Raw genomic sequence first — 21,505 nt, forward strand, 5'->3', positions numbered from 1 at the left:
CCTGTGACTCTGACTTTAGAGCAATGGAACCCTCCAGTAGCTCCCATTTCTTCACAGCTTTGGGATTCCAATCTCTGCCTGCTGTTGGCCTTTTGTTTAGCTGGTAAACACTGACTGGCATTTAATGCCAGGACCCGGACTCAGGATGCAAAGAAAGATGAGACAAAAATAATTACTATGAAAAGTACTGACCGGGCCCTTTCTCATTCTACAGTCTCAACCCTTCTTGTGGCTTTGTTTTGTTGATGACATCAAATCTGTAACTTCACTATAGTGCTTTTCCTGACCTTCAAAGGAGAATATCCAACTGCTTACTGACAGTCTCCATAGAACCAGAATAGCATGTATTGTCTGCCATAAATCTGCTCCCGCTCTTGATGAACCCCACCCAGGCACCCAAAGTGAAAGTCGCTCAGTCGCATTGGACTCTTTGCGACTATACAGCCCATGGAATTCTCAGGCCAGAGAAATGGAGTGGGTAGTCTTTCCCCAGGCACCCAAGCCTTGTATATACTTCTTGCCTACACCCTTTCTGCCCCAATCCTGTGGATTCTAAGTATATTGTACTCCTTGATTTCTTTCCACTGTTAGCAACCTAATTCCAAAGACCGCCATCTCTCCCCTAAGCACTGAACAGGTTCGGAGTGATGTATCTTCAGGACACACCAGCTTCTCTCCCGCTTCCAGGCCTTGGCATTTGTTTCTTTGGGACAATCCCCACCCCTCCCGACCAGCGTTCACGACTTAAGTTTCAGAAGCTGTCCCTATTCCCCGCCCGGGGCTTCCTTCTACAGCTCATTAATTTTCCCAGTACGGTAAGGAATAGGGGTCTTGATCACTTCTGTAGCTCCAGCCCCTACTACTGAATTCGATGGGTGTTAAATGAATGAATGGTGAATGAATGAGAAGCTGGAGCCAGATCACCGAAAGCTTTAACACGCCCGCAAGAAAACCCGGTCAGACTTTAAGCCAAGGGCCAGGTCAATACTTGCGGGAAGCCGGGGCCAACAACACGGTCTCTTGCCCAGGCTTGCTCTACCTCCTGGGCCCGCTTGCTCTCAGTCGGGGCAAAGTAGTTCTAAACCCCCAACAACTCCGGCTCTAGTCTCACCGGCATCGAGTCCCCGACACCAGCCCGATCTGGAGTCAGATCTGGGGAATCTGGAATCAAGAAGCACCAGCCCCTCCCCCTCACTGGACAGCAGTTTCCAGGTCCCTGCCATGGGTGTGAGCGGCAACATCTCCCGGCCACCGGGGTTCCGATCGCTGACCAGACCCCTCCCGCGTGTCCTTCCTCCCGAAGAAACGTGACCCTTGCGGGCCGCCGTTGCTGTGCCCCAACCTACTCTTCCGTCGTCCAGCCGCGTTCCTTACTCTGGCCTCCGACGCCTTTACCCGAGCTTCAGGGGGCGGGGCCTCGAGGAGACCCAACGCGCTTGCGCGGACCGACCTGGCAGGGCTTAAAGAGCAGGGCGGGGAACGAGGCTAGTGCTTGCGGAGCTGGACGGCGTCTGGGAGGGGACAGTCCGTGGCTGGACCCAGGGGAATGGGACCTTGGGAAGGACGGAGTGCAGAGCACGGAGGGCGTCAGAGCTGACGATGTCCGATGCAAGATGGGGGAACCCGGTAGCCAAAATGGGACAGTCACTACCTAGGGGACACACAGTTGATTGTGGTAGGTGTGGTCATAGAGACCAGAGAGAGACAGAGACCCGCACAGGGTCCCCAGAACATGTTGAAGGCTGAGCCAGTGTTGGAACCCAGGCTTCTGTTTTCTACTTAACTGGGTCCCAGAAAACAAGACCCGATTTCTCCAGCCATGGGGCAGCTTCAGGAAAAGCCTTAATGGCAGAAGCAAAGTAGTTTCTCATTTTTCCTGTAGTTGTTTTTTTTTTTTTTCCTCCGTGGTCCCCTTTCCTGTAGTTTTAAAGTTAGGAACTTTGAGGGTGATCCAGTGCTTCACAAAATGTCCGATATCACTGACACCAGAATCTTCTGCAGTTTTGTTGTTGTTTTTTTTTAATGCAGATTTTTGATCCCTATCCTTCCTCACCCCTTGGCAGCGCCCCAGTTCCTTTAACTGTTCCTTCTGGGTTGTGATAGGTTCGTCTCAGTCTGAAGCACCTGATATGAAATTTAATTAAACTGAATTTATCCATCTAGGCTCTGGAGACGGAGAAGGCAATGGCACCGCACTCTAGTACTCTTGCCTGGAAAATCCCATGGACGGAGGAGCCTGGTAGGCTGCAGTCCGTGGGGTCGCTAAGAGTCGGACATGACTGAACAACTTCACTTTCACTTTCATGCATTGGAGAAGGAAATGGCAACCCTCTCCAGTGTTCTTGCCTGGAGAATCCCAGGGACAGTGGAGCCTGATGGGCTGCCATCTCTGGGGTCGCACAGAGTCGGAAACGACTGAAGCAACTTAGCAGCAGCAGCAGCAGGCTCTGGAGAATTAACCATGAGAAAGACAGAGCCCCTCTTTTTACATCTGATTATTAAAGGTAGATAGGTAAACTCTTTTTTCTGGGGAAGTAGGGAAGCCTTCCAGGGTCTTGAAGGATGGGTAGGAATATGTAAGCAGTGAAGGAAGTAGGGGTGGAGGTGAGAGGCAGGGATGGGGACAGTGTACCAAATAGCCGGAGCAGAAACAAAAAATGCAAATAATGAATGTGGCTAGTTTTGTTTTGGAGACAAGGAGGAGTCTGGTGTAGACACTGGGGGGTTGGAGCAGCCTCTTAGGAACTCATTCTTGGAGAGGAAGCCTTGGATGCTAGGTTAAGAAGTTTAGCATTTGTGCAATGAGTTATCTAAAGATATTAAAGCAAGAGAGAGATGTGGTGTATAAAATACTGGTAACAGCATGGCTGCGGAGAAGGCAATGGCACCCCACTCCAGTATTCTTGCCTGGAGAATCCCAGGGATGGGGGAGCCTGGTGGGCTGCCGTCTATGGGGTCGCACAGAGTCGGACACGACTGAAGCAACTTAGCAGCAGCAGCAGCAACAGCATGGCTGATGGTTTGTAAGTGCAGAGACCAAGGCCAGAGAGAGAGCTCAGAGGGAGTTAAAGTATGAGATGATGAGGCAGGCCTGAGAAGATGGAGAGATGGGGACAGACGAAAGAGATATTTAGGAGAGAGAACTATGACTGATGAGAAATCAGTGGCCCAATCCAGGGGACAGGATTGTTCCAACTCCTTAAACAAAGTATGTACATGCTCTATCTACAGGACACACAGCTTTCCAGTTTTGTCGGTGGGAAGGAAGGGAGAGGTGGTCTGCTGGTTGTCAGAACAGTGGTTTCACTGTTTTGCCTGCTTTTGTACCTAAGAGACTGAAGCAGCAGTTACTATAATAAAACCCAGGTGCCAGGAAAAATCCTGTGTTAACAAGGAACAAAGGAATCTATTTCTAGTGCAGCGTGAAATTAAAAATAAAAAACCGTGACCCAGCATTCTCGGTTCAGGTTCTCCTCTTTCAAGTTGAGTGCCAAATGATATGTATCGGGTGCCTATTGGTGAGATTTGGAGAGTATCCCAGACCTTAACACCTCTTTGGTTGAGTTCTCTCACATTGTGGTAGATAAGGTATCTTCATTCCCATTTTTTAGATGTAGCAGCTGAGCCTCAGAAGTTATGTGACTTGTTCAAGAAATCCCAGTTTGTGGTGAGACTGGGAGTGAGGGGCTCTTGGCCATGGATCTTTTCAGCGAGCTTTTGCCTTTCTTGCTCCTTCTGCCCAGGTGATTTTTCCCCTTGTTATCGTTCAGTCGTTAAGTCGTGTCTGACTCTCTGCGACCCCATGGACTGCAGCATGCCAGGCCTCCCTGTCCATCACCAGCTCCCGAAGTTTACTCAAACTCACGTCCGTTGAGTCGGTGATGCCATCCAACCTCTGCTTTTCCCCATAAGTCTTGGCATAAGTGGCTCCTTTTTGTTCAGATATTTCCTCCTCAGGTGACATCCCCATCTGATCAGCCTGTATCACATTTTCCTGTGTATTTTCTGCATAGCACTTCCTAGTAACTGAAATTATTAATGTTCGGGGTTTCCCTCCACTCAAAAGTGAGCTCCATGAAAATAGGGGCAGTATCTGTCTTGTTCACCACTTTAGTCTCAGCACCTGGAATAGTAGATAAGGGAGGGAAACCAAGATTAGGTTAAATCATGGGATGTTTCAGGTGCTTCTCATAAGCTGTCTCATTTGATCCCCTCCCAGCCTTTCCAGGTGGGTACTGTATCTCCTTTAGATGGATAAGAAAAACACAAAGTGAGGTTGAGTCTGTGGTTTGTTACTTTTGAGGCCATAGACTCCTTTGAGAATCTCCATTAGATGTAAACGTTTTGCAGACCGTGGGGAGGAGTTCAAAGACCTCTCTGGGCTGACTCAGGTATCCCAGATCAAGGAAGCCAGAATTAGGGAACTTGCCCAAGGTCTTTCTGGCCTCATGCCTTTGCTGGTTCCTCACCCAATGGCAGGGATAGATTCCCTTTAGTGAACAACAGGGAACCTGCTGAAGATTTTGGAGCAGACAGAGTTTATGATGCCCCAAGTCCTTCGATGTCTCTGACACGAGTTCAAATCCTGACTCCACGAATTACCAGTGTGACTGTGGGCAAGGCTTTTCACCTCTCTGGATCCCCTCATTTCCCTTTTTTTTTTTCTAATAATAGCTAATCTTTATTTGATCTGCTCGTTAAGGGCTGGGTACTTGGGTGATGGCTTTGCAGTTGCTATCTCACTTTCACCACAACCCTTGGAGGTGCGGACTGTTATCATGTCCATTTTACAGCTGGGGACTTGGAGGCTTGAAGAGATGCCCTGACTTGCCGAAGATCATGGAGCTTCACCCTCTTCGCCACTGTGCCCCTACACGTGCACCTCGGGGTGTGCCATGAGCTCAGGCTTCACAAAGCTGCCTTCTGAATCCATTGCAAACTCTGTTTTTAGGGTTTGTGGGAACAGTTGAGTCTGAACAAGGTTGAAAAAGAGAAGAATGGCTACACTGCTGTGTGAATGGAGGCCAATCTTTTGAATTTGTATGTTGCCGTTCACCCTTGAGGGCCTCTGGCCAAGCCTAGACTGGGCCTCTTGACTGGGACATCTGTGTTGTCCCAAGGTCTGCATTTGTGCACGTGGCCGCTGTCTCTTTTTAGCAATGGCATCACTTTGCCTGGAATTATGAGGCTGTCTCTCTACCTGGCTGGGGGCCACTGCTTGGCCATTCAGAGTAGAATTCCTCTGTCTTCCAGCCCCTAGCACAGGCCTGGCCCAGCAGTGCTGCTCAGGAAATGCCTTGGGAATCAAAGGGAGGACTTCATGTGTTGAGGATTTACTGTGTGCCAGGCCCGTCCCAGACACTTTATATGTGTTATCTCATTTACACGCCCCAGGAATCCTAGGAGGGAGAAGTCACTGTTCCCATTTTGCTGAGAAGAAACAGACTCAGCTGGGCTTTGCCTTAGGACCACTTGGGATACTTGATGGCATCAGGACTGATGCCAGGGCCTGTGTGCTCATGGTGTGTGATGAATTCTTAAAGCTGTAGGCTGATAAAGGGGAGACACACTCCTCAGCACCTAGGATCCTCAGAGACTTTCTACTCACAGGCTTCTAGTCCAGCTCTCATTTCATCCCAGAGGAAGCAGAAGCCCAGGAAGAAGTGATGACTTACTCTCTGACAGTCCCTTTTTTCCACTTACTACTTATCCTTATGGGACTTCCTGTAGGGCAGGGTGAGATCCGATTTTACCCATTATTATACCACCCAGGGGAGCTTCCCAGGTGGCTCAGCGTTAAAGAATCAGCCTGCAATGCAGGAGACGTGGGTCCAATCCCTGGGTTGGGAAGATCCACAGAAATGGTAACCCACTCCAGTAGTCTTTGCCCGGAGAATCCCACCGACAGAGGAGCCTGGCGGGCTACAGTCCATGGAGTCACAAAGAGTCGGACATGACTTAGCGACTAAACAATACCAGCCAGGTATCTGGTATTGTTGACACTCAGTAAATGCTTTTAAATTTTATTTATTATGAAAGTATTGAGAAAAGTATAAATACCCACCATATACCCACCACCCAAAAACTGCTAATGTAGCTGAAGGCCCCTGTGTGTCCCTTTAAACTGCCCCACCCCACCCCCAACAAAGTTAAGAGTCTCCAGAATTTGTTGTTTGTTATTCTATGCCATTTTTTATTGAGATTTAATTCATATACCATAAAATTCAACCTTTTTAAGTTTTACAGTTTAGTGACTTTTAGTGTATTCACAAGACTCCATCTATCATCACTGTCTAATTCCAGAACAATTTCACCCCTAAAAGGATCCCTATACTCATTATCAGTGACTCCCCCCATTCTTCCCTCTCTTCAGCCCTTGGCAATCACTAACCTGCATTCTGTCTCTATGCATTTGCATATTCTGGACACTGAATGTAAGTGAAATCCTGTACGTGGCCCCTTGTGTATGGCTTCTTACATTTATCATAATGTTTTCAAGGTTCATCCGTGTCGTAGTACGAATCAATATTTCATTCCGTTTTTGCCTGAATGGTATTCCATTGTGTGAATACAGCAGGCAGGCAGGTGAATTATCCATCAGTTGGTGGAAATTTGGGTTGTTTCTGCTTTTTGCTATTATAAATAGTGCTGCTATGAACCAATTTTTGTGTATATTTTCAGTTCTCTTGGGTATGTAAGTGGATTCGCTCGGTCACATGGTAACTGTTTTACTTTTTGAGGAACTGCCACTGTCTCTAAAGTGGCTGCACTATTTTACATCCCCACCAACAATGTACGAGAGTTTAAATTTTTATATCCTCACCACCACTTGTCAGTCTGATGATGACAATCCTAATGGGTATGAAGTAGTATCTCATTGTCATTTCAATTTATATTTCCCTAATAACTAAGTTTCCCTGGAGGCTCAGACAGTAAAGAATCTGCCTGCAATGTGGGAGATCCAGGTTCAATCCCTGGGTTGAGAAGATTCTCTGGAGAAGGGAATGGCTACCCACACCAGTATTCTTGGGGCTTCCCTGGTAGCTCAGATGGTAAAGACTCTGCTGTGGGGGTAACGTGGGTTCAATCCCTGGGTCAGAAAGATTCCCTGGAGAAGGTATTGAGCATGTTTTCATGTGCTTATTGGCCATTTGTATATCTTCCTTGGAGAAATGACTGTTAAAGCCTTCTACCCATTTTAAGGGCAGAGAATATTGCTGTTTTAAGAATTGTTTATATATTCTGGATACCAGACCTTTATCAGATGTTTAATTTGCAAATATTTTCTTCCAGACTTTAGTTTGCCTTTTCATTCTCTTAACATTCTTTTGCAGTGCAAATGTTTTAAATTTTGATGAACTCTAATTCATCTATTTCTTCTTTGGTTGCTTGTGTTGAGTGTCATGTCTATGAAACCATTGCTTAATCTCAAATCATGAAGACCTAGAGCCAGTTTTCTGAAGCAAGAGAAGCTACTGCAGCAAGAAGCCTGTGCTCTGCAGCTAGAGAGTAGCACCTGCTCTCTGTAACTCCAGAGAAGCCCACATAGCAATGAAGACCCAGCACAACCAAGAATCAATCAATAAAATTATTAAAAAGTTTAATCACAAAATCATGAAGACCTGAGACTTTACACCTATGTCTTTTCCTGTGAGATTTATAGTTTTTGCTCTTCAATCATTTGATTCATTTTTAGTTAATTTTTGTATATGGTATGAGGTTGGTCATATGCATTTTAGTCCTTTTACTCGGTGTGTGTTTGTAAAAAATAAATGAGTCTGTTCTTCCTGTTTTTTGGGCTTTAAATAACATACATGTTCTTATGCAACTTGATTTTTCTCATTCAGTCTTATGTTGGGAGAGTCATCATGTTGGTAAGAGTAATCAGTTCATTAGTTTTCACTGTTCTACAGGTTTCGTTGCATAAAAATACCACATTTTATTTACCTTTTGTCCTATGAATGATCCTTCCAGTTGTCTCTAGTATTTTGCTATCACAAATGATAAAATAGTCTAACATGTGCCTCCTTGAGCAATATGTTGACGGTCATGGGCATATTCAGCTTTACTAGATAATACAAAGTTACTCTCCTACGTGGTTTTACAAATATGTATTCCTGCCAATGATGTATTAGAATTGCCCTTATACAGCATCCTCACCAAGACTCACTCTTGTCAGGCGTTTTTGATTTTGTCAGGCTGTGTGCGTGCGTGCATACTAAGTTGCTTCAGTCATGTCCAACTCTTTGAGACCCTATGGACTGTAGCCCACCAGGTTTCTCTGTCCATGGGATTCTCCAGGCAAGAATACTGGAGTGGGTTGCCATGCCCTCCTCCAGGGGATCATTCCCAACCCAGGGATTGAACCCACATCTCTTATGGCTCCGGCATTGGCAGGCGGGTTCTTTACCACTAGCGCCAAGTGGGTGTGAAATGGTATCTTATTAGGATTTCCCAGATTAATAGAAAAATATTTATTTTTCAGTAAATATTTGCACGATTGAGTGGACGGCATGAAAGTAGAATGAATTCAGCTCTTTGATGAGGAGATGAGCTTTGGCTTTGCCTGTGGCTAGAGGGTGGCAGGGCTCTGGGCCTAGACTGTTGGCTATTTGTAGGGAGACCCTGAAACTAGGAAGTGTTGAGTGAGACTGACAACTCTGTATATGTGGGGGAAGGCAGTGGTCACCTTGAAACCAGTGATGGGACTGTTGCCTCAGGGCGGGGGTATTTTCTTGCCCTTCCATCTCCCCAAACTTTCACCAAGAAGGAAGGGAGGTGGAGAGAAGCCTGAAGGGAATTGTATAGGATGACAATGGGGTCCCACCATCTTAGGAATGACCCTTTCTTGAGGACCTTCTCATGGTCTCTGTATAGATGGTATGTATTTTCCTTGTTTATTCACTAAGTTTGGGAATGATGATAACGATAATAAAAATAATAGTAAGGATTGTGTATTGACTACATTATATGTGAGGCATTGCACCTTTTCCTTTTTATAAGTAATGTCTCATTTAATTCCTGTGCAGTGTGCTGTGTGCTCAGTCATTTCTGACTTTTTTTCAACCCTGTGGACGGTAGCCCACCAGGCTCCTCTGTCCATGGAATTTTCCAGGCAAGAATACTGGAATGGGTTGCCATTTCCTCCACCCAGATGGAACCCATGTCTTCTTGCGTCTCCTGCTTTAGCAGGTGGATTCTTTACCATGGCACCACCTGGGAAGCCCTCCTGTGGAGCAGGTACTGTTATTACTCCTGTTTTATAGATGAGGAACAGAGGACCAGAGGGACAGGATAACTGAGGATTTGCACTCACGCAGTCTGACTCCAGAACTCCTCAACATTGTGCTGTATTGTTAGCCTGGCTCAGCTAAACCTGGAACAGCAAAGAAAGGAGACGCTTGCCCAGGCTTGGGTGGTTGAGAAGCCTAAGTCACAGTATCAGCTGGGCATGGAGAGGGCAGCGGGGAGCAGAAGGAGAGGCCCCTGGGAAGATAGTTCCTAAGAGGCAGATTCCCCGCCTCCTGCAGTAACATGACCCATTAGGCAGGTCCTCATGGGCACCTCTTCTGTGCCAAGTCCTGTGCTGGCTGCTGGCGATGCACAGTGGGATCCACTCTTGTGGGAGAGACAGGTGGTAAATAAGCCAACCTACCAGTATAGGTAAATGTGGGCTTCCTAGGTGGCGCTAGTGGTAAACAACCCACCTGCCAACGCAGGAGATGTAAGAGATGTGGGTTCGATCCCTGGGTAGGTAAGATCCCCTGGTTGTGGAAATGGCAACCCACTCCAGTATTCTTGCCTACAGAATCCCATGGACAGAGGGGCCTGGCGGGCTACAGTCCATGAGGTCGCAAAGCACTGGACACGACTACAGGGACTTAGCACATGTGCACCAGTAAGCGTAATTTAAAAACTGAGATATGTGATACCAAGAGGGAAGAGATGACATTTGTAGAAGGGACCTACTTTAGCCAGTGTAATCAAGGGAGGCCTCTTTGAGGAGGTGATATTTGAGCTGAGACTTAAAGGACAGGAAGGAGGCAGCCATGCCCTAGTTTGGGGTGGGAGTATTCCGAGTAAGGGAATGGCAGAGGGAAAGTTCCTGAAGAGGCAGAAAGGAGATTGGTGTTGTTTATAAGCTCTCAGAAGCTGGTGGGTATGTAGAGGAGTGAGTGGGAGGGTGGGGCTACCTGAGGTGAGGCTGAGGAGTTGGCAGGGTCTCTAGGTCAAGGGCAGCAGACAAGTTTACAGTCTGCAAGTTTAAATGAGGTCCAGGGACTCCTTAGATACTCTCCTCCTGTTTGTCTCTAAGGATGGGGGTCTAAAATACTCGGGAGTGACTGAATCCTAATACAAGTATCCCCCACTTTTTGAAAGTTGGATTTACTTCAGCTTTCATAAAAGACTTTCTCTTTTAAAAATATTTATTTTTGTTTATTTGGCTGCACCCGGTCTTAGTAGCAGCACGGGGGATCTTTAGTTGTGGCATGCAAACTCTTAGTCGCAGCATGTGGGATCTAGTTCCCAGATCAGGGTTCGAACCTGGGCCCCCCGCATAGGGAGTGTGAAGTCTTAGCCACTGAACAACCAAGGATGTCTCCATAAAAGATTTTTACTTCACTTTTATAAAAGATCTATCTTAGAATGGAAGGCAACCCACTCCAGGATTCTTGCCTGGAGAATCCCATGGACAGAGGAGCGGGGCGGGCTACAGTCCATTGAGTTGCACAGAGTCAGAGTCAGACATGACTGAAGCAAGCGAGCATGCGTGTACATTGATATAAACAACAGCTTGGGTTAAGCTCCAGGGAATTATGCGGAATAAAAAAAGCCAATATCAAAAGATTACCCATTGTATGATTTAATTTACATAACATTTCTTTTTTTTTGTCATTTAATGTGATATTTATCAGTACTTAAAAGGTTTTTCATTTTGTAGACATCTTCATTTGATTGTACACCATCTCCCAGCAAGACACCTACATAACATTTCTGAATTGACAGTTTTAGAAATGGGTGACACAGGAGGTTGCCAGGGGTTAAGGATGGAAGGGAGGAGGGTATGATTATGAAAGCGAGCACCTTTGTGTTGTTGGAACTGTTGAATATCTTGACTGTGGTGGTAGATCCTTGAATCTGCACAGATGAGAGAGTTGCACAGAATTTAATACATATATGTACATGCACATACATACACACAGGGTGTAAAACAGGGAAAATCTGAATAAACTTGGGGGATTGTATCAGTGTCAATACAGGGGATCTCTCTCTGTTATTTCTTTTTTGACTCTTTGAAAAAAAATTTTTTTGTTTTAAAGAATATATATTTACTTATTTGGCTGTGCTGGGACTTAGTTGCGACATGCGACTCTTAGTTGCGGCATGAGGGATCTAGTTCCCTGACCAGGGATGGAACCTGGGCCCCCTGCATTAGAAACACAGACCCTTAGCCACTGGACCACCAGGGAAGTCCCTGTATTATTTCTTATTGACGCTTGAGACTATATAATTATCTCAAAAATTTCAAGTGAAATTTAAGACCCCAAGTGTTAGGTAGGAAAATAGAGACATTTTAATAACAACATTTTCAACCTATTAAAAAAAATCTCTGCAGGCTGTCCTAAAGGAGACCTCTTACCCTTGAGTTTGAAGGGTAGCTTCAAACTCAAGGTAGGTTCAAACTTCAAAGCCTAGCTTCGCAGAGAGGTGGGCAGTATACCTCTTACCCTTGAGTCCGAAGGGTAGCTTCAAACTCAAGGTAGCTTCAAACTTCAAAGTCTAGCTTCGCAGAGAGGTGGGCAGTATACCCTGATATATGAGAGAGCACAAGGTCACCCTGCACACCTCACGATTTCCAGGGTAGACCGTTTGATTCCCAGGGTAGACCATTCGGGTTGGCTTCCAAGCCTAACTCGTTGAGCCTCTGTCTGCCCTTCACCCCCTCACCCCAAGTTGATGGACCATGATCACAAAGGCATAACCACAACCTCATCCCACCGTCCATCCATCTCTAACTGGTCTTCTGAGAGTTCTTCCCTCATTCTCCACTCCAAAAACAGATACCTGGACCTTAGGAGCAAGACTAGAACCAGTCCCAACCTGGGGGGCATCAGAGATTGTTTGTTGAATGCAATGAAATGGGAAGTTGATGTAGGCTGGGACAAGCCTGTCCTGATCCTGAGACCCCAGGGAGGGCCTAGGCTGTGGCACAGGATTTTGGGGTGTCTGTGGTCTTACAAGATTCTGGGACCTCCGTGGTAGGCCTACAAGGATGTCTCTTCTAGAATGTTGATTGCCCTGGACACTATCTCAGAGTCTATCCCAAGAGTGGAAGACCCAACAAGGCCTCCCCACTAGACAACCCCGACATACTCATCACTGCAGGGCTGGTGTGTTCACACTGTTGACCTCTTACCATGGGCTAAGCATTCTGGTTCATTTGTAGCAGAGGTCACCAGCCCCCAGCACCCCACGATGTGGGACCATGGCCTGTTAGAAACTGAGCCCCACAGGAGGAGGTGAGTGGTGGGTGAGCAAGCAAAGCTTCATCTCTATTTACAGTTGCTCCCCATTGCTCACATTGCCTCCTGAGCTCTGCCCTGTCAGATCAGCGACGGCATTAGACTCTCATAGGAATGCGAACTCAACTGTGAACTGCACACCCAAGGGATTTAGGCTGCATGCTCTTTATGAGAATCATCCCCAAACCATCCCCACCTTCCAAGGTCCGTGGAAAAATTGTCTTCCTTGAAACCAGTCCCTGGTGCCCGAAAGGTTGGGGACCACTGATTTCCCTCAGTAATATTTTAAGGCAGGTACTCTTTGTATATCCATTTTTCAGAGAAGGACCCCGAGGCTCAGAGAGGTTAAGTTACTACCTCAGGGTCACTTAGCTTGTGAATGGTAGAGCAACAATTTGAAGAGGTGGTCCTAAAACGTGCTCAGCCTCATCCATGCAGATGCAAAGCTGAAAAAGAATCATTGCCTGCTGGATGGGGCCAATGATACTGTTGTCAAACATTTACAAAGGGTGTGTATATGTCAGACACAGACCAAGCTCTTTACATACCTTATTTCCTTGCCTCTGCATAACAATCCAGTGGAATAAGATTATGCTAGTTTTATGACGGAAATTGAAGCTCCAACAAAAAAAAGTTACCTGCTTAAGCTCATATAGCAAGTAAGTGGTGCTGGACAGTCTGACTCTGAATTTTTTTTTTTTTTTTTTTGGCCACTTTGCACAGCATGTGCAATCTTGGTTCCCTGACCAGGGACTGAATCCACACCCCCTACATTGGAAGTGCGGAGTCTTAATCCCTGGGCCACCAGGGAAGTCCTAAACAGTCTGACTCTGGAGCCATATCTATCAGACCCTCTTCTGCCAAGTTTCCTCTTTTTTATCCCCTTCTCCCCTCCTCCATACACTGACCCTCCCAGGCTTTCTTCTTGCTGCTCTTTCCTCTCTCCTCCTCCCCCAGGCTCACCCAGGTCCAGAGCCCCCACCCCTCTCATTCATATGCTGAGCATAATTTGGAGGCTGGGGATAGGTCAGGTGGATGGTGACCTCCACGGGTCAGCTCACACCCTAGAGAGTCCTTCAGCCCTTCCTACTTCCACCCAGGTGCCTGGCAAGGAAAGTCCTGGAGGGGCCCACCAGCCAGTCCTCTTACCTATCGGCCATGGCCAAAATGTGTGTGGCCTGCAGGACGCGGTGGACAGAGCGAGCAGGACCCCCCTACCTGGTAGAGAGGCCAGCGTGCCAGGGAGGGGGGCAGTGCTGGGCCTCTCAGGGCCGGGTGTTTCTGGAAGCTGATATGAGCCACAGCAACTGCTGGCATTATCTGGGTTCTAAGAATAGCCTGGGCTGAAGAGTTGGGGGGCGGGGCCAGGGAAGAGAGCAGGAGCCTTTTTCCACTGCCCCCTCCGCCCCTGCTGCTTGTCCTAGAAACTGGGAAGCCTTCCTTCTGGCTTACCACATGCTCTGGGATGATTCCTCATGGATACACCTTGTCCACCTTTGGGTGGAGGATAGGGGGCATCCCAGGAATTCAGACCCAGGGCTGAGAGCACTGAGTCCACACTCTGAGGTCCAGCCTTCCCCCAGGCCCTTCCCATGGGCAGAGTAGGGACTTGCTTTTTCAAGGACTGATGTTTTGGAGGCGACCTTTATTCATTCAGCAAACACTAAGAAACAGGTAGACATGATTCAGAATTCAAAGGTACAACCACCATGTGTAAAACGGATATCTAGTGGGAGGCAGCTCAGCTTGGTGCTCTATGATGACCTAGAGGGGTGGGTTGGAGGCAGGTGGGAGGGAGGTCGGAGAGAGAGGATATATGGATACATGTAGTGATTCACTTTGTTGTACTGCAGGAACTAAGGCAATGTCACAAAGCAATTATACTTCAATAAAAAAAAATTCAAAGGTGTAAAAGGATACACAAGGGGAAAATACCAGTCTCTCCCTTTCCTGGCCTCTAGCCACCTAGTCCTCTCTGCTCCTCACTTTTCTCACTTAATGAAATATCCTGAAATTACAGTAATGTAAAGCACAGTAATATATTATGAGAGGAAACCCACATGTCACACTGTGAGTCTCCACTACGTGCCAGGCACTGTTCTAAACACTTCAGATGCTCTAACCCCTAAAGTGCTCATCGGAATCCTACATGGTAGGTAATTTGTCTGAATCTCCATTGTTAAGAGGTCGAGTATTCTTCCAAGATTTCATTGCTGGTAATTGATCAGAGCCAGGATTCAATCCCAGGCAGTCTGACATCAGACAAGGTATTCCTCATCACTGCTCCAAACTGCTGCTCACGCTTACGTCCCATTCACTACACACCACACTGTTGCTCTTCCTAAGGGCCAAAGCCAGAGATGCACTGCCATGGCCAGGCTCAGGCTGGGCTGCAGCAAAGAGCAAGAAAGCCTAGGTCCCTGCCCTCATGGAACTGGCATCCCCATGCCCATGAGTATCTGTCAACCAAGGTTAGGAGGAGGGAAAGTCACGTGTCACTCACGTGCCCGTCTACATTCTGCTGTTCATACACACCCTGTCCCTTATCCGCCAGCCCTTTACTCACTCGGCCCCTGAGCAGCAAGGCCTGAGAGCTCAGAGCTATAGGTAGGTACATGGAGGGCCAGACAGAAGGAGACACAAGAGATCAGAGAGGCACCTGTGAGCTTCATCTCCTGCCCTGAGGATCCATTTCAGCAGGGCCGGTAGGGGGGATGTCTCTAATCCAGGGCCCAACCATTGTTTGAAGTCGGGAACAATTGAAGGGCAAGGGAGCTATAGATAGACCCACAGCTGCTGCCACCTGTTCCCGCCTGGGCACTGGGCCCGAGCATTGTCTCCGGGGGTACTCTACCAGTGAGGGGCCCTGGGGGTGGGAGCTTGGTCCAGCCTAGTTTAGCTCCACAGAGACTGAGTCAGAGGCCAAGACAGAGAAATTGAGTCTTGGCAGGCCGAGAGAGAGACAGGTAACACAGAAAGACCAAGACCCTTGAGGGATACAGAAGACTCCCACCCTGTGTCGGAACCACTGAGACTGGCTGGGGCTCTGGGAGGGTCACATTCCCCAGATGCCTCAGCGGCTGCTGAAGGAAGGGGCTTGGGGAGTACTCTGGGAGACCCCTGAGGTCTATGAAAGGGAAAGCTTGTGCTTCTGGGTCTAGCCGCAGCTTTCATTCACTTTTCATTCACTCTGTGACCTTGGCCAAGGACCTGCTTCTTCCTCTTTGCCTCCGTTTCCCCAGCTGTCCAATGAGAGAGAGGGTTTGCATGGTCACTGAAGGGGCCCTCCAGCCTCTGATGCCTGTCCAGATGTCTTCCTCATGTGTCTAACCTCTCTCCCTCTTGCTGCCATGGAGGCCATGGTCCCCTCCTTTGCCCGCCCTTTGTGGAGATGGGGGACAGCTGGTCCCACAGCCCCTCCCCCCAGTAACCTTTTGGCCATAAATCCATGCTGAGGCGTCTCTCCACCGGATAAACAGCCCTGATGCCTTTTGGCTGCCCTCATCCTATTTTCTGCTTGAAGCATCAGAGCCAGGGCCCACTCGGGCCCTCTGCAGCTGCCCAGGGCCCCAGGAGCAGGGACAAGCCCTGGATGAGCAGGCCCCCCCTCCCACTGGCCACCCCCAGGGTGCCAGAGTGGAGGCCCCTCTCTGGGCCTCACCCCCTCGCATTTGGACCCTTATGGCAGCCGCCTCCTAAGTCAGTCTTCCTGCCCTGGTCTCGCCCCAGCAGCCAATTCTCCACACCAGCTGCCGTGGGGATCTTGTGAACACATAAATCTAGCCACACTGTCAGGTGCCCTTGCTCAGAGCTCTTTGATGAAAAATATAAAATAAAAATGCCTTTGATGACTCCCCAGCTCCTGCAGGATAAAGCACTGAATCCTAAACTGGCTTCTGAAGCTCTTTCTGATCCAGTCCCAACTGCTCCATGCGGCCTCAGCTCCCTTTATTCCCCGGGTGGCTGCTCTGGCCTTGGTCTGGGTCCATGCTCTCCATCCCTGGTCCTCTGTCTTCAGTCCCTCTCCCCGCCCAGGCCCCTCCTCTGTCCCTGGGCGGCCACAGCCTCCTCACTGGCCTGCCCGTGGCACCTCTCACCCTTTCCAGTCCCTTCTCCATATGGCTGCCAGAGTGATCATAATTTAAACATCAACACTTACTCTCCTGCCCCGTCCCTTCACACTTGGAATAAAGTCCTCGGAGATTCCCAGTGATCCAGCCCTTGCCTACCTGTCTCACCTCAGCTCATAAAACTCCCCAAGTTCCCTCCCCAGCGGCCCTAGCATTGCGATGGCCTCAGACACACCAAGCTTGTTCTGCCTCGAGGCTTTTGTATTTACTATTCCTCCTGGTTGGAATCTTGTCTCCTGGCTCTTCACCTGGCTAGCTCCCCTCTTATCCTTCAGGTTTGCCTTACATGTTACCTCCTCAGAGAGGCCCTTCCTGACCAACCTGAACAGTTACACCCCTGTTATCCTCTCCACCACCACCCAGCACGGTGCCTTCAAAGCACATGCTATAATCTTTTATCCTTCAGACTCCTCCATTCTGACATCTTTCTTCAGTGTCACTCCTTTCCTGGACAATCAGTGTTGTGTCCCCTCCTGGCCACAGAAGAGAAGCTGTCAGATGCACACTGAGTTGAATTCATGTGTACCTCCCTCCTTAAGGCTTCCCGGGTGGCTCAGTAGTAAAGAATCTGCCTGCACAATCTAGTGCAGGAGACCTGGGTTCATCCTCTGGTCAGGAGGTTCCCCTGAAGAAGGGACTGGCAACCCACTCCAGTATTCTTGCCTGGGAAATATCATGGACAGAGGATCCTGGTGGGCTACAGTCCATGGGGGTTGCAAAGAGTCGGACACAACTGAGCAACTAACACTCCCTCCTTGACAGAGTCCTTCAATGTCTTTATCCAGAGAAGGACTTCCAGGCACTGGGTGGCATTGGTGGCAGATATTATTGGGGGCTGGGATGGGGTTCCAAATTCATCCTCTCTGCTTACCTTCCCACACCTGCTTTCTTTAATAATCAGATCCTACTGGTATTTTGGGCTAGAAGAGGAGAGGCCAGGATTTTTTTTTTTTTTCTTTCCTTTTTGGGCTTTGCTCCATCAGCTCATTTCTCATGAAAATCTCCCCAAAATAGTCCTGCCTCCAGATCTGGCCACTACTAAGCTGTGGGTCCCAGGACTCTTGGCAATTGCTGATCTGAGGCCTTTGGTGGAGAGGAACTGGGGACGCTTAGACCCAGCTCAGCTCCAGCTCCCCTACATCCTAAGACTTTCAGTCTTTCCTTCAGCCACTTTACTCTCTTTCCTGACTCCTGCTCTCCCTTCCCACTCTTAGCTAGGTTCAAGTTTCCCTGGTATAAATGGGGGTAGGCAGGCAGCACATCAGTTTTCGAGGGCAACGACTGGCCTGTCCAGGGCCACCTGGGTCTGGGGGCCCAGGGCCATGGCTAGGAAGCCTGGCACCCAGCTCTCCCTGACAGCCCTTCCCAGGGCTGTTAGGCGCTCTGTGCATGCTATGCTATGTCGCTCAGTCATGTCTGACTCTTTGTGACCCCATAGACTGTAGCCCACCAGGCTCCTCCATCCGTGGGGATTCTCCAGCCAAGAATACTGGAGTGGGTTTCCATTTCCTCCTTCAGGGGATCTTCCTGACCTAGGGGTCGAAGCCATGTCTCTTATGTCTCCTGCATTGGAAGGTGGGTTCTTTACCCCTAGTGCCACCTGGGAAGCCCAGAAAAGATACAGGAAAGTACAGAAAACAAGCCATTGCACATTTTGGCATATTTGCTTCAAGTTTTTTGACCCAGAACTCTAGCACTTCAGGGTTCTAATGACCCAGGGTTCTAACACCCCAGGATTCTAAACCAAGATGCATATATGTCTTGTCTCTGTACTTGTAACATTGGGAAGAGAAGCAGAACAAAAAAACTTCAGGTTGTCTAGGCTGCCTACTCAGTGGGTGGGTTAGTTGGGATGAGAGGATGGTTGTTAAGAAACAAAACTTCCAGAGGGTCTAAAATTCTGGAACCCTAGAGTCCTAAGGTTGGAACAAACCTCAGAAGTTGTCCAGTCCAAGGCTTCAAGCCCTGTTGCAACCTCTCCTCGATTCTTCTTTGCTTTTGGCAGGCTCACTTTCTTCTAAGGCAGCCTCTTTCCTTGCTGATTGGCTTCAAGCGTGAGAAAGTCCTTTTGTATGTTGTCTCCAAATGCTGCTTCCTTGTAACTGCACCATTGATCTGCTCCTGAAAGGAAGTGTTAGTTGCTCGGTTGTGTCCAATTCTTTGTGATCCCATGGGGTGTAGCCCACCAGGCTTGTCTGTCCATGAAATTTTCCAGGCAAGAATACTAGAGTGGGTTGCCATTTCCTTCTCCAGGGAATCTTCTAGACCCAAGGATCAAACCTGGGTCTCCCACATTGCAGACAGATTCTTTACCACCTGAGCCACCAGAGAAGCCTGTTCTGCTCTTAGTTAAGTTGCTTAGTCGTGTCCGACTCTTTGCAACTCCATGGACTGTAGCCTGCCAGGCTCCTCAGTCCATGGGATTTTCCAGGCAAGGATACTGGAGTAGGTTGCCATTTCTTCCTCCAGGGGATCTTCCTGGCCCAGGGACCGAACCTGGGTCTCTCGCACTGCAGGCAGATTCTTTACCATCTGAGCCACCAGGGAAGCCCATCGACTCCCTCTGCTCCAGGACAACTCCTCAGGTGTTTAAAGTTGGTACCTTAAGTCCTTGCAGATTGTAGCATTTTTTGCATCTCTCAGATGCATCTTGGGCTTCCCTTGTCACTTAGCTGGTAAAGAATCCACCTGCAATGTGGAAGACCTGGGTTTGATCTTTGGGTTGGGAAGATCCCCTGGAGAAGGGAAAGGCTACCCACTCCAGTATTCTGGCCTGGAGAATTCCATGGACTGTATAGTTCATGGAGTCTCAAAGAGTTGGACATGACCGAGCGTCTTTCACTTCACTTCAGGCGCATCTTAGGTTTCCTCATTGCTTTGTCATGTTTGTCTGTGAGCTGATCTCAGCAGGAAGGTGTGCCCTGCATAGTAGAAGTGAACTTACAAGGGCAGTTCCAGAACCATTTCTTTGGGCTGGTTTTTCAGTCCCAGATTTCTACACCAAGCAGTTAATTCTAGAATTCAGATCCACGTTATGTTTGGTACAGGCTAGGCTTGTTAGAGGTTCTGATTCTCCAGACCAATTCTATTGCTTGGGCCTTAGGCACAAGGCCCTGCTTTCTGAGCATCTTTGAACAGGAGAATCGCTTTCCTTACCCTCTTGGCTTTTTATAAATTGCTCAAACCCAGGTCCTTATCTTCTGAACCCATATGGAAATTACAACTCTATAATCTAAACTATTAATCAAGTTCATTCATTCTTGTTTCATTCTCTTACTTCATAGGTACTTATTGACTTTCTATTACATGCATCCCCTCTGCAAGGTGCTGGAGATGTAGACCAAGCTCTTGTGCTTTTTAGAGTGTGGGTGTGGGTGGGAGGGAGGGGCAGGGAAGAAACAGTCTAAGTTCTATGAAGAGCATTAAAACAGAATGATGTTCTCGAACTTCTCTGGCAGTCTAGTTGTTAAGACTCCGGGCTTCCACTGCAGGGGGCGCGGGTCTGATCCCTGGTCAGGGAACTAAGATCCCATGTGACTCTGCCAATTAAATAAATATTAGGTTATTTAAAAAGAAAAGAAAAGGAAAAGGGACTTCCCTGGTGGTCCAGTGGCTAAGACTCCACACTTCCAAAGCGGGGTTTCCCGGGTTTGAACCCTGGCCTGGGAACAAGATCCCACATGCCAAAATCAAGAGTTCGCATGTCACAGCTAAAGATCACAGGTGCCTCAACAAAGATTGAAGATCCCATGTGCCGCAACTAAAACCAAATACAGCCGAATTACAAAAAAAGAAAAAAAAATGATGATGTTCTCACAAATACGTGGAGAGAAAGAAGAAAGCAATACATATAAATTTCAAAACAATCTATGATGTTTAGAAGTCAGAGTAGTAGGTGAAGAAGTGACAACTGAAAGAAGGTTGAGGGGGATGATGGCAATTTGGCGGGGGGTGCTGGTAATTTTGGGTTCTTGAACAGGATGTGTTTATTTTGGGAAAAATTCATCAGACTGTACAAGAATATTCACTGCAGCCCTGACTGTAATGGCAAAAAGAGAACAATCTAAATGTCCACCAGTATTATTTTGTAACGTGGGGAAATACCTGTAGGGTAAACTACTAACAGGGTCTGGGTGATTGTAATTTTGATAGACACTGCCAAAGCTGGTCATGCTTTTTTTTTTTTTTTTTGGCCGCATCATGTGGCATGTGGGACCTCAGTTCCCCAACCAGGGATCCAACCCACACCCTCTGCTTTAGAACCGTGAAGTCTTAACCACTGGCCTGCCAGGGAAGTCCTTGGCAATACATTTTAAACTAAGTTTTCATGTAAAACATATACCATAAAGTGCACACATCTTAAACTTATAGCGTGATTAGTTTCAGAGAGAACACACCTGTGTAGCCACAGCCCAGCTCAGTTTATAGAGCATTTCCTGCATTTCAGAAGCTTCTCCTGTGCCTCCTCGCATCCTTACTTTCCCTCAAAGGACCACTCTTTCACTTTTATCATCATTAGCTAGTTTTGCCTGTTTTGAACAATATACAGTTGAAAAGGATCTTTGAAATTATTTCTATATATTTTATAGACTATAGATATGTCTATATATTTGTTGCTGGTAGCTTGTTGGTACAGAAGATTTCTCTTTGTGAGCTCAGCCCAAGACACCTGGCGAGATTTCTAGCTCTGGACCTCTTTGTGTCGTGTCGAGGGTTCCAGGATCCTTTGATTTTCTGACTCTAAAAATCTGTGGCACCACCAGGGCTTGAATGGGGTGACGCACAAGGAGAGCCCTAAATTGAGGAAGGCAGCTGGAGTGTCAGCACCCCCAACTCCTGATGAGAGTAGGG

At 47.8% G+C, this 21,505-nt stretch overlaps 1 protein-coding gene and 1 long non-coding RNA gene across 3 annotated transcripts in view; both read right to left on the reverse strand.

Moving 5' to 3' along the window:
• The window catches only part of GSS (glutathione synthetase), a 25,862-nt gene extending 24,435 nt beyond the window's left edge, over positions 1 to 1,427 (reverse strand). Inside the window, exon 1 of one of the 2 annotated variants that reach the window (XM_010854890.1) lies at positions 1,347 to 1,427. Coding sequence is in view for 1 of the 2 variants with exons in the window: in XM_010854889.1 (XP_010853191.1) it covers positions 1,112 to 1,117 (6 nt within the window). In the remaining variant the exon portion in view is untranslated. Of the gene's footprint in view, positions 1 to 1,111; positions 1,312 to 1,346 lie in introns of those variants that run through there. The other variant, XM_010854889.1, reaches the window with a different exon arrangement.
• Positions 1,428 to 10,810: 9,383 nt separating this feature from the next.
• On the reverse strand, positions 10,811 to 13,811 carry LOC104999338. Its single transcript, XR_826586.1, has 3 exons — positions 13,674 to 13,811; positions 11,730 to 11,811; positions 10,811 to 11,139 (listed from the first exon to the last, which is right to left on the reverse strand). It is a non-coding gene; the product is annotated as an uncharacterized LOC104999338 (long non-coding RNA).
• Between the last annotated feature and the right edge of the window lie 7,694 nt (positions 13,812 to 21,505).

Source organism: Bison bison, unplaced genomic scaffold, assembly GCF_000754665.1.
Source record: "Bison bison bison isolate TAMUID 2011002044 unplaced genomic scaffold, Bison_UMD1.0 scf7180017864352, whole genome shotgun sequence".
NCBI lineage: Eukaryota > Metazoa > Chordata > Mammalia > Artiodactyla > Bovidae > Bison > Bison bison.